Genomic DNA, 13,252 nt, shown 5'->3' with positions numbered 1-13,252 from the left:
GTCCGGCCTCCAGCCTCTTCTGCAGTTGTGGGCACCGACCGCTCCGAGCCCGCGGAGCAGCCCGCCCCGCCCCGCCTGCAGGTCTCCGCTCGTCCGACCCGCCCCTCCGCGGCCCAAGCCCGCCCGCCACCTCCCGGCCCCCGTACCTGGTGCAGCAGCCTCTCAGGTCCGGGCGGCTCCGGACCGGCCCCGAGCTAACCCCGTAATAGCAGGCAGCGGCGAGTAGGGGGCCTCTGCTGGTTCCCCAAGAGCCAGCGACACCGCTAAGGGAGCTGCGGGAGCGGGGGTGAACAGGAGACACACAAGAGAGTACAGGGGAGGAAAAGGAGCGGAGCGCTTGTGCCCTCGGGGGAACGGCTCCGGCCAGAAACACACACTGACATAAAAGTTCCCTGGCGCTTAAGGCCCTGGTTCCACCCTCAATCCCGCTACCTCCTGCCCCAGACATTAAAAAAAAAAAAAAAGCCCCGAAAGTGAAGTGTGTGGAATGTTTATTGAGCAAAGGATGAGGGGCATAGGTGGACGGGGAAGGTACAGAAAGGAGCTGTGCCCGTGCTTTTGTCAAATCTATGTGGACAACTTTTCACCACTTCGGAGCAGAAAGCCAGGGCTCACAAAGGTTAAGTCATTTGCAAAGGCGCTCACACCACAGCTGGGCTAGAACCCAGATGCAATTGGTTCCCCGGACCAGGGAGGGTCAACGATTTGATCTACATCACACTAGGGAGAAAGGGAGGGAATGAATGAAGGAATGACGGTTCTCCCTTTGGTTAGATAGGAAAACTGAGGCCTGGGGTAAGGCAGTAGCCTCAGCAGGGTCGGGCAGTGTGTGTGGTCGTGCCGCTGCGTGGGTCGGACACTGAGGCCTAGGGCCAGGTCTGGACTTAGTGGAGGCGCATGTGCTGCGCCAGCTCTGCCGCGTCCTGGAAGCGGCGTGGGCAGAGTGGGCAGGTGTGCGGTGGGCCCGCACGGGCGCGGTGCGTGGCCCGGTGCCGGGACAGGTGGCTGGAGCGCTTGAAGGCCTTGCCGCAGGCACCGCAAGTGAAGGGCTTGAGGTCCGAGTGCGACACGCGGTGGCTCTGCAGCCGCAGAGGGCTGGCAAAGACACGAGCACACTCCGGGCAACTGTAGCCCTTTCGAGGACTGGGCTCTGGTGGGGGTGACACTCGCGGGGGTGGGGGCCGGGGCTCCTCCTCAGGCGGCGGCACCGTGTATGTGTAGGGGACCCCGTTGGCGTCGATGAGCAGGTGTCGGTCCAGCAGTGGAGGTCGGGGCCCCGCCACCGAGGAAGGAGTGGAGGAAGGCCCTTCCGTCTTGGGGAAAGGGGGAGCCTTGGGGGACGGTGGGTCCATGGGCTCCGGAGAGGAGGACGGAGGGTGGGGTGGCCGCGGGGGCAGCAGCAGCATCTGGAGCAGTAACTGGGAGAGGCAAGGAGGAAGAGAAATCAACATTGCCACTTCTGGGGAAAGCATGCCCCTTCTCAGTGCTACTCCTCTGCCCCACTAACCTGTGTCCCTACAAAAAAGGACCTCTGACTCCAGGACAGATCACTCGGGTTCCAGGATGCCTTGGGTGGCCTCCAACCGAGCATACCTGGGCCCCAACCTGCCCTTCCTGCTGCATCCTCCTCCCAGTCTCAGACCCCACCAGACAGCATCATCCTACCACTTCCTCACAACAGCCAATCAACATGCACATCTATTTCCCCATCGTTACATCTTTTTGGCTTTTAGCTCGGGCCCCGGGCCCTTCGGAAGTTTTCTGAAGGGTCGCTTGCTTCCTCTGCTTCCCAGCCCCACTTCAGGTTACATCCTACCCCAGGACCACGCAGCGACCCTTTCTCTGCTTCCCAGGCCCTCCTGGATCTCTACCCCCAACCAGGTGCACTGTAAGTCCTTCCCATACATAGGGACATCTGTGTCCTCTCTAATTCCTCTCCAGGTACATCCCCAGAGCCCCACTAACCCAATTCCCCACTTTTCAGTCCGGCTCCTGTAGCCTGTACCTACCCTTAGCACCTCGTGGTCCCCACATCCTCACCCCACTCCCCCACCCGCCGTCTGCACTTTGTATCTATGTCCCCAGGACCCTCAGCTGCCTGCTTTCTAAGTACCCTGCGGCTCCTGAATCTCCCATCCCCCACTTAAGGGTCCCTCACACATAAGTCACTACCATCTTCACTTTTTCCCCTCCCCCTTCCGGTCGCACACACCAGGGCCTCTGGAGTCCCTTTCCCAAACTATCTTTCCCAAGCCCCCTTGGCCCGCCCCTCTGTGCGCAGCTGACATCTTTATTTCTCCGCTCCTCGTCCCGCTATACACAGCAGGGCCTTCCAACCCCTTCCCCGCTGCACCCTGGGGTCCCATTGCCCCTCGCCCCCTCCCAGCCCCACCCCCCACCCAGGAGCGCCGACCCCTCCCCCTCCCTGCCCGGCCTCGCGGCCCCCTCCTCCCTCTGTCCCGGACCCCTACCCGGTGCGGCGGCCTCTCGGGTCCGGAGGAGCGGGCCGAGGTCCCGGGCGGCCCGGGCTTCCCCTCGCAAATGCCGGCAGCAGCAGGAGCGAGACTTCCGGGAGCTCCCGGCCGGCGGCGCCCCGGACGCGAGCGCAGGGGGTGCGGGCGCGGGGGCGCGAAGGGCGGCTGCGTCCCTGGGAAAGGGCGCCGGCCAGAAACGCGCGCGCTGCCACAAAGGTTCCGCTGTTCCTGGTCGGGCTGTTCTAACTGCCGTCCTTTTTTGAGCACCGAGGGTAGGTGTGCGCGGGAACCACAGAGCCTGCCCCCCGCTCCCCTCTCAGCAGGACCGGAACAGTACCGTCACAGTGAGTGATCAATTTATAAACTGAGGCTAGGCTCGGTAAGTCTGCCCGAAGTCCCCCAAGGCATAGGCGCGCCCAGCTGGTTATGTTTCCACTGGAGGTCTCGCTTGTGTTCGCTGCCCCAGTGTTTAGAGCCGGAGGGATGTGTCTGTCCGCGGGGCAAATGGCGAAACCGAGGTCCAGAGGCCGGCAGGCACAGCCAGGATTCTCCAGCCCGGCAAATGGAGAAACTGAGGCCCAGAGAAGGTAAGACAAAGCCGGATAGACAGGAGAGGGATGGGTAACACATGCTACTGGACAGGGAAGCTTGAGGCCCAAGGAGCAGCAGCTGCCCTGTCTTGCTGGTACCAGCCAAAGTGCAGTGGGTTGAGGGGGAAACCAAGGCAGAGAAGCGGCACTCGCGAAGGACTTCAGTGTGGAGTGCGATCGCGGTGGCGCTGTAGGTGCAAGCGAGGACTGCACTCGGGGCGCCCCCAGTTTGTTCTCCAGCTACCTCCAGTTGGTAAACTTGAAGCTCACGTGCAGGAGCCGGTAGTGACGCCAGCCGGAGCGCACTGCAGACTGCAGGGCGAACGTCGGGGACCACCGTCCCAAGCCAGGGCGGGAGGGACGGCGCTGCAGTAGTATCTGGGGGTAGGATCAGCTGGGAGCGCCGAGGGGGATGGAGGCCTGATTGTTGGATCCAGTTCCGGGCCCCCAAAAGGTGGCCAGAACTGCATCCTGGAGAGCTGTCAAAAGAACTTTCTGCGATGATGGAAATGGTCTGGAATCTGCATAGCTGTCCAATGGGGCAGCCACTAACCACGTGGCTTGTTTTGTTTTGTTTTGTTTTGTGGGCTCTCTTTTTTTTTTTTTTTTTTTTGGCACGCCATAGTGGTTAGTGAGCTGAGGATAAGAATTTTTTTTTAAGATTTTATTTATTTATCTTTAGAGGGGAAAAGAAGGAGAGAGGGAGAGAAATATCAATGTATGGTTGCCTCTCATGCGTCTCCTGCTAGGATGTGCCCCGACTGGGAATTCCGCGATTCTTTGGTTCACAGGCCCACACTCAATACACTGAGCTACACCAGCCAGGGCGGGGATTTTTAATTTATCTTAATTTAAATCTAAAAAGACACAAGTGGCTCTGACTGCCTATTTTTGGGGACTGCAGCAATTCACTTTTGAGGGCAAAAAGGGCATCCAAAAGATTCCCAAGCCTTTGTAGTAAAAGGAGAGTATAACCAATTTCATGAATGACTTTTATATTGATTTACTATTTAAACAATAGGACTTTGGCACTGGCTGGTGTGGCTCAATGGATGGAGTGTGGGCCTGAGAACCGAAAGGTCACTGAAAGGTTTTCTTAGGCTCTGCTGAGGAAGAAATGCCAATCAGCCGCAAAGTTAGACAGTATAGAGCTTTACTGGGGTTTGCGCACCCAGGTGAGGTTCTCCAGTCTGCAAAGTGTGGGGCCAGAGAAGTTGCACCCAAGCAGGGAATGTGGTGGGGTTTTATTTTGGTTGGCTCTCCTTTTGGGAGCTGGGGATTGGGCCACTTTGAACAAAGCGGCAATATAGCATTGGTGGTTCTCCTCGGGCTCAGGTTGCTATTCGGATATGCATTTTGGTAAAGCCTGCCCTTTCGGCTCCCTGGTTTGGCATCAGCCGTCTTTTCCGGGTTGTCCTACCCCACCCATCCTGACAGTCACCAGTTCGATTCCCAGTCAGGCCACATGCCTGGGTTTCAGGCCTTGTCCCCAGTTAGGGGCATGCTAGAGGCAACTGGTCAGTGTATCTCTCCCATACCGAAGTTTCTTTCCCTCTTCTCCCTTCCCTTCTCCCTCAATAGAAATCATTAAAATCTTTAAAACAATAGGATTTTGGACATGTTAGATTAGCTACAGAACGTTATCAAAATCAGTGTCACCTGTTCCTTTCCACTGGTTTTAGTGTGGCTCCCCTTCTACTTCTGCGGGACAGCACCCTTGTAGAGGCGGGGACACGCCTGATTTAAAGGGGCAGTGCCGCCTCCTGTTCACACCAGGGCTTCTTGGCCTCAGCACCTCTGACATTCTTTGTGGTGGGGGCTGGTGCGTGCAATGTGGGAGGTTGAACAGCGTTGGCGGACACCCTCCCAACCCCCCCTTCCCTTTGTGACAACACAGAGAGCCCAGTGTGCCCCGGGGCTTAACTCTGCTCCTGGTGTACAGTTGTACACTGCCACCCAGTCTTAGCCTCCTGCCCACCCCTTCCCCAGAAGTCATGACAATGACCCACTTACTGAGCCCTGACTATTGCTGATTGCACCGCATCCTCAGAGCAAATCCATGAGGCAGGTGCTTCTACATGAGGAGGACGCTTGGAGAGGTCAGGCGACCACTACTTCCAAGCACCTCACACTTCTCCCCTAAGCCATTGCTGCTGCCACCCAACAGCAAACCCTGATTTATGGTGACAGCCACCCACCCATCTCTCTGCGTCCTCCCATCTCTTTCTCTATGTCAATGCTGCAGCATTTTTTTTTAAAGCTGTCATTTCCTGATGTCAAACCCTCCTCCCTGCATTTAGAGTAAACCCCAGAAGCCCTCAGGCCCTATGTGGGCTGCCCCCCCCCCATCACCACCTTGCTACCCCCAAACCCTCCAGAGCCTTTGTGTGCGCTGTTCCCTTCACAAGGACAGATCCTTCCTGGCCGCTCATTCTCAACCCAACTGCCACTTCCTCACAGAAGCTTCATGGGTCCTGTTCAAGGTCAAGGAGGCGATGCTCTGTCACGTTGGTTTGTTTACTTCCTCTGTGTGCCCTGTCGCCGTCCATGGTGCTCTTGCTCATACAGGGATTTGCTCTTTTGCTGTCTGTGTTCCCAGCTCTCCACGAAGGCGGGGCCCAGCCTGCCCCAGTTAACATGGTATCCTCAGGATGTGATGAAGGCTTGGGAGAGGGTAGGGGCTCTGGCTGCATGATGAGTGAGCGAGTGAATGGATGAACGAATGAATGAATGCAACCACTCCCTCCAAAAGTGAAGCACTATCTATAACCCGCCCCCCCCAAATAAATAACTCTTCTTCCCCAGGACATGATCATGATGAGGCCCCACCATCCACACGAGTCCAGAATCTCAAATGTCCTCACACTCCCTCCTCCCCGAGGCCAAGCAGGCACCGGGTTCTGTCCACTTCCTCCTCCTGAAATGTTCTGAGCTGTGTGCCTCAGCCCCAAGCCCCAGCTCTGGCCTCTTCCCCTTGTGCCTGGGCCCCTGTACCTGCCTCTGGCTGGTCTCTGCCCCCCCAGTCCCCTCCCGCTCTGACCTGACACTCTTCTCACAGCTGTGTCAGGTGGACCTTCTGTACCACTCAAAACCTTGTCATGGCCCCTGGTGCCCTCAGGACCGGTCCCCAAGTTCCTTCACCTGGGATGAGGTGGCCCAGCCTCTTTACCTTACCTCTCACTCCTGTGCTCCACCTACAGCCCGAATCTTACAATCTGTACTAGACCTTGAACTTGGGCTCTAAGTGCAAAGGCTTATGTGTTTTCCTCTGCCTGGGATGTCTTCCCCTTGCTCTGTGGGCAGGCTCCTCCTCAGCCTTGCGGAAGCCTGTGTGCCCTGACGCCCAAACCAGCTAGGCATCTCCTCTCTGCCACGCTCACCAGTCCACCAGCTCAGGAAGGACCTAACACCTCCTGTGCTCAGGACTCGCCCACAGCTCTGCCTCTAGGCAGAACCCCCTGGCCTGGCATCCGAGGCCTCTCCCCTCAGTCCCGGCCACCTTTCTTGCCCCTTGCCTCACCCACCCTGATCAGTGAGCCACGATGAGCCATTCTGACTTCTTGGTTCAGGCCCCGGATTTTGGCCTCTGTTCACACTCTCAGCACTGCCATCCTGGCCTTCTTCACTGTTGAATAAACACCGTGGCCTTCAGCAGTCTCTCCCCAGACTCCCCTGAGTCTGCTGGCTACTCAAGCCCCCCAAACGTTGGTCAGTGCAGACAGCACATTCACATCCAGGAAGGCGGGCACGGCGCTGAGCCTCAGGGGGCGAAAGAGGCTTGGCGGGGACAGTACTCAAGCCTGGCGCCCCCCACTCCAGCCCCCTCACTTCCCAGCTCTCCCCAGCCCACAGCCTGAGCCCTGCCTCCTTCGGGCACCTTTCCTGGACCACCCTCTTCTCAATGTCCACCGTTCGCCCCACACTAACTCATGTTACCATCCGACATTCCCTGTGCCTCTGGGTCAATTTAGGTCCAAGTAGTCCACCTGCCAGGCTTCCCGCCCTCCTCTCTACACCCAGCCCGGGGCCCCTCAACCCTCCTTCACTGGGCTTCTCAGGCGGCAAGACCCACTGCCCCTGAGACCAGTACAGCCCTCACCTCAAGTCCCTCACGTCGCACCCAGTCCTCACTGCTCAGCTAGGCAAGACTCTAAAAATGCCACCTGTTGCCCTGGCTGGTGTGGCTCAGTGGATTGAGTGTGGGCCTACAAACCAAAGGGTTGCTGGTTCGATTCCCAGTCAGGGTACATGCCTGGGTTGCAGGCCAGGTCCCCATCGGGGGGAATGTGAGAGGTAACCACATATGATGTTTCTCTTCCTCCACCCTCTCTCTCCTTTGCCCTCTGTCTAAAAACAAACAGATAAAATCTTTTTCTTAAAGGTGTCTTTTTTTTAAAAAAAAATTTATTTATTTTTAGAGGGGAAGGGAAGGAGAGAGGGAGAGAAATATCAATGTATGGTTGCCTCTCATGTGTCCCCTGCCGGGAACTGGCCTGCAACCCAGGCATGTGCCCTGACTAGGAATCAAACCTCGATCCTTTGGTTCACGGGCCCGTGCTCAATCCACTGAGCTACACCAGCCAGGGCTAAAGGTGTCTTAAAATAAAATTTAAAAATTCTTTAGAAATGCCACCTGTGCTGCACCTACCCATTCCCCTGAGCCCTGGCTCTACCTCCAGACCTGGATGCTGCCAACTTTCGGGTACAGAAATGGTTGCAGGGATGAGATTCCAGTTGGCTCCAACCTCCAGAACAAAGGAAGGTGCCCCTAGGAAAGCACTTTGGCCAAGAACTCCCACCCACAAAATAGAGGGTCCTATGTTGTTTGGGTAGGCCCCAGCGATTTAAAAAGAATCAAAACTAACAGACATTTATTTGAGCGCATCTCAGCAAGCACCATGAGCTGTTACAAGGGAGTGGTGGAGCAACACAGAGTCAGACATGTGTAGTTCACCTGGAATACCCGTATCTCCATTCATTCTGTGCATGGGGAACAGTAGCTCTACCCCAGCTGACAGGCTGGAGAACTGCGTGCCACAATGGGACGGTGACCGACCCCAGGCTAGAAAAGGGGGCTGTGGCAGTCAAAGGGGCCTGTCTTGTCTCTCACCCTGGTCGAGGTGGCTGGGGACAAAACATCCCCTATTTCGGGATTGAGGAACCTGAGGCCCAGAGAGGCAGGCCCTTGGCTCAGATCCCGCAGCCAGTAAGCAGTGAGGCCCCAGCCTCTACTCTCGGTGCAAGAAACAGGATTTTGTGGAGCCCCTGTGACCTCCCCAACACCCAGAAAAGCCCTTCCAGCCTAGTGGTTCGGGATGTGTCAGACAAGCTCCATGCCTCCTGCAAACGCCAGGACACAGCGGGCAGGGCTGCGCCGGCTCCAACTGGGGTGGTGTAGGAAGCGATACCTGTAGCCGGCTGGGGCGCTTGAAAGCTTGGCCACAGTCGGTGCGCAGGAGCTCTGAGTGGGAGATGCAGGGGCTCCCCGGGGCCAGGACGCTCTTGAAGTCCTGCAGATACTGGGACAAGTGAGGGCCCTGGGGAGCTCAGGGTCCGGTCAGGGTGCGTCCTCCACGTGCACAGACAGGGAACACCAGGTCCGTCGGCAGAGATGGAGGAAGAGGAGGGAGTCAGTTCAGAGGCAAACGCCCCAAGGGGGGGGGGGGCATGGCCTCCAAAAGAATCAGGGGCAAGGTCAACTCTGGGACACTGAGTTTGAAGGACGGCAGGGGGTAAGTGAAGTTCCCCAGACTCACGAGCACGAGCTCAGGCCTTCTCCATGCTGCATCTCGAGACTCGTGCGCCTCACTTCTCAAACCCTGGGACCGTGGCCGAAGGCTTAAGGCCTCTACCTGCCCAGAGACGTCTCTACTGCACCGGCCCCTCTACCCCGCGTCTCTATGGTTCAAGCACATCCCTCCCGGCATTGCACAGACCTCTGGAGGCGACTCGCGGCGCAGTGGCCGCTTGGGTCCAAACGCGCTGGGAAATAACTGCGCGGTGGTGATGTAGCCAGACAGGCCAAATAGCTCCCACTCCTGCCGCCACTGCGGCCAGATGGGGTCCCAGAAATCCGCCCCAGCGGGAAACAAACACCGCAAACCGTGGTTCCGGGCCGCAACGGGAAAAACCAAAGCAATGGCAGTCTATAAAGTCACTGGCGACGTGATAGCCGCAGAAAGAGAGAAGACAAAAAGGGGTGACTTTTTCCCGAAAAGTGACTTTATTCTTCTGTGCTCCAGGAGCCAGTCTATCATAAATAAGACTACACACAAGGAAGACTTTTTAGAAAAAGAAAATAAGGTAGCTTCAAATGGGAACTGCAACTATAAAGGGCTAGTGAGTTGTTTGTTGCTGCAGAGTAAAAACATAGAGCTAGAATTATGAGGTCCGTGGGACAACTGAGGAAACCCAGACCTTGAGACATAATGCATTACGGGGCAAGAAAACAAGAGTCAAATATCATTCTCATACACCAAGCCCAGAGAGGGGTAGTCACCAGCCCTGGGTCACACAGCTAGTCAGGGCCGACTAGTAAGACGCTCATCCCTCCTCAGGGCTGGGGTGCAGTTGGGAAATGATAATCAGGGCAAGGGTACACCAGAACCTCTGGCCTGGGCCTCCGTAGCCAGCCAGGAAGCCCCTCCCTGATGGATACACCAGGGTAAGTGGGCCAACTCCTGGAAGGTCAGGAGTGGACAGAAACGGCAGGGATTGCTGGAGCACCTTACCGGTTTTCCACGGGAGCCACATGCTTAGGTCCAGAGTTCTAAGTGTGAGACAACGCTAACTGCATGAGGCTCTTGCAGATTTGTAAGGCCTGGTGGAAGCCAGCCCACCTGCCTTTGCACCATCCTGAGCTGCTTCTCCAGCCACAGGATATGTGGAGAGCACCCCATGAGGGTCACTATGTAAGTGACCACCTGTACCTGGGGGCATAGTGAGGGCAAAATGGGTGACCCAGGAGGCACAAAAAACAGGCAAGAAAATAGATGTCGTCGCAATTTGGCAAGTCACCCTACCATCTGACTGCTCATAGGGAGGAAACCATCCATTCCTGTTCCACTGACAGGTTACTGAGGCCAGACAGTGAACACCCCAGTCACAAAGAACACAGTGCAGAGTTAAACCCCGGGGCCCTTGCCTCTTGAGTGAGACTAAAGGGAACAAGGAGACAGGTGATCACCCTAGGAAGTGAGACCATCTTTCTCCTGCTCCCCTGCTACCTGTAGACTTCCAACACACCCTACGGTTGGAGAGCACTCAGTCTTAGGTAGCACAGCCCAGAAACGAGTACGGCCTTGTCCATTAGAGCACCAGAGCCCAGTTCTGCAACTGACATTTCCCTAGCTGGATGGTGGAGACCTGGGGAAAATTCCCAGATTGTTGGCTAAAACCATCAGTTTCGTGCCCATCTCAGCAACAGGCTCAGTCTCCCCTGAGCACCAGGACGTGCCGAACCAGCTCCTCTGTAATCCCAAACCACCAGGGCAGAGGAACAGGTACAGGAAGCCCGGTGAATGAGCCCATGCTGGCAAAGACTGTTGGACCATCTGAAGGCCTTGTCACAGGCGGGGCACCAGACATCTACATGAAAGGGCCATGGGCCTTAAGACAAAAAGCATTCTGGGCTCTGGCTGGTGTGGCTCAGTGGATTGAGCGCCAGCCTGCAAACCAAAGTACTGCCAGTTTGATTCCCAGTCAGGGCACATGCCCAGGTTGCAGGCCAGGTACCCAGGTCGGTGGGTGCACGAGAAGCAGCCACACATTGAAGTTTCTCTCCCTCTCTTTCCTCTAAAAATAAATGAATAAAAAATTTTTAAAGGCATTCTGGAAGACCTGAAAGCACGAAGGGCAGCTATAAACCGGTGGAGCCAGCACCACTGAAACCCTGGTTGCCCTCTCCACTCCATATGTGTACCTGTACCATATGCTCTTGAGGGCATTGGGCAGGTACTGGCCTTCGCTGTGGGCAGATGAGCCTAAGTCCCACAAGAAGGATGAGGGGCTAACTCAGGGGAGGGTAGTTGCTGGGAGTGGGAAAATCCACAGTTCTTGAGGATGAACTCATGGCTATTCCTGAAACCAGAGCAGGAACTAAGGGAAGGAAGATTGCATTGACTGAAGGTGGGAAGAGGAAAGCGCAGGGTTGAGGCGACCACAGGACCTGCCTGCACCCCCCACCCCCGTCTTTGCTTAGCTACGTCATCCCCAACCCTCTACTCCTTAAACTCCTCATCCCTCCAGGCAGCTGGGGGATTTTCCACTGGCCCTGCCTGGGCCCATACTCTAGACCTTTTAATTCACTACTGCCCCACGCTCCCAAGGATTTGCCCAGGCATCTTGCATCCATCAACCAATTCTTATGGGGTGCGCTGAGGGTCTTCCTACACACCCCCAGCATCTGTGGGACACATATATTTCTTTACTTGACTGCCCTCCATCTCTTTCAGAGCCCTAGCGCGTTTTCTCTTCCCTGCATCTCTGTTCCATCCCATCACGGTAACCCTCCTCTCTTCCCTGAGTGTCTTCATCTCCCCAACACCGAGATCTCTTCCTTTCAGGCTTGTCCTGGGACACCAACCAAGTGTTTTCGTCCTCCTAATGTCAATCACCTCGGACAGCCTGTATTCGACGCACTCCAACACCTCCCACCGTGCTCCTCTAAAGGGCATGGCCTCCCGGTTTAGCCCGTGCTGTGTTCCCGAGGACTCCTCTGACACGAACCTCTTCTGTCCTCCCACCGGTCCCCGCCCCCTCCGCCGGGTCTGTCGGCTCCGGTCTTTTCCCAACCCCCCCAGATGCCCCAGACTCTCCGGGAGACCTTTCACCTCACGCTCTGCGACCCCTGTCCCCGGACACGACCCTTTCCGTCCGTGCGTAATGCGGAGCGGCTGCCCAGAATCTGCTCCGGAGGAGGCGAGTCAAGGAGTAATTTAAACAGAATTTCAGCTTTGGGTGTTGAAGGTGGGCCTCAGGCCTTCTCCTTGAGTCTATGGGAAAATTCTCTCCCTTTCCTGTTTTACAAGACCAGTGTCATTAATATACTACGTAGACCATCCCTCCTATATAAGCTGGGAGGCGCTGGGACCGTACCTTCTAGGTTGTGGGGCTCCGATCCCGCAAGGAGATGGAAGGTGTTCATGTGAAAGCTGGTCGGCCGGAAACACACTCTCGAAGGAACCGTTCCAAGAGCCCTTAGGTCCTCTGGCCTGAATCTAAGTCATTCCGAACGTAACAAATACTTGTTAAGTGTCTCCTCTATGCCAACTTCTGGGGCTACAAAAGAGGAAGCGAATGGGATCGAAGTCGTCCCTGCCTTCCTTCCCCTTAGAGGTGACAGAGAAATCGTATTTTTATTGGATACAGGCTGCAAGGAGGAACTCTCCTAGACCTCGTGGGGGCGACAAAGACCAGAATATGTATGAAAATACTCATCCGCCTGAGCACCTGGGGGAAGAAGACAGGGATAACACAATTAGAAGTCTGAAATTTAGAGGCAGGTAGAACACCTTTCGCCTCACTAAAGGATGTTGTGTAGATAGAGATTAGATTTCGAAAGAGAAGCTCATATTAGTGTCTCAAATTGATCGGAGCCCCATGAAGCTAATGAAGCTTAGGCTTCTGACGCTCCTCACTTGCGGAAGTCGTTCTCTGGGTGACCAGTGTGGACAATTTGGAGCAGTTAAGATTAGCAATTGCTACACACACACACACACACACACACACACACTGCAATGTCCACATCAGAAACGTACAGGGCCAATGACACTTTTAAAGGTCCTCGAGAAAAAATTTAATTTTGAATTCAGAAGGAAAAAAGAATGTAATCCAGCCTGGCGTAGATTCATTATTATAGCAACTCAGCCGTGAAATGTTATTTTAAAGATATCTTTTGGAAATAAAAGACCCATGAAAGCAGAACTGCCAGGGCCCATGAAAGCACTGGAGACTATGACCAATGTCATGTCATTTCATACGTGTAGCAATATAAAGATATACAGGGGAAGAGGGAGATTTGACTTGGGTTGGTGAACACACAAGACAATATACAGGTGATGTATTATAGAATTGTACACGTGAAACCTATATAATTGTATTAACCAATGTCACAGCAATAAATTCAATTAAAAAAGAGGGGAAGCCCTGGCTGGTGTAGCTCAGTGGATTGAGCGCAGGCCTGTGAAC

The 13,252-nt window shown here is 55.5% G+C and overlaps 1 protein-coding gene across 1 annotated transcript; it reads right to left on the bottom strand.

The window, feature by feature from the left end:
* Positions 1-474: 474 nt before the first annotated feature.
* Positions 475-2,662, bottom strand: ZNF580 (zinc finger protein 580). Its single transcript, XM_037159778.2, has 2 exons — positions 2,472-2,662; positions 475-1,418 (listed from the first exon to the last, which is right to left on the bottom strand). The coding sequence occupies exon 2, from the start codon at positions 1,404-1,406 to the stop codon at positions 885-887; it is 522 nt and encodes a 173-aa protein (XP_037015673.1). The 5' UTR covers positions 1,407-1,418; positions 2,472-2,662; the 3' UTR covers positions 475-884.
* Positions 2,663-13,252: the final 10,590 nt, after the last annotated feature.

Source organism: Artibeus jamaicensis, unplaced genomic scaffold (assembly GCF_021234435.1).
Source record: "Artibeus jamaicensis isolate MK-2021 breed Jamaican fruit bat unplaced genomic scaffold, CSHL_Jam_final scaffold_2693, whole genome shotgun sequence".
Lineage (NCBI taxonomy): Eukaryota > Metazoa > Chordata > Mammalia > Chiroptera > Phyllostomidae > Artibeus > Artibeus jamaicensis.
This window is presented reverse-complemented; position numbering and strand designations above follow the sequence as displayed.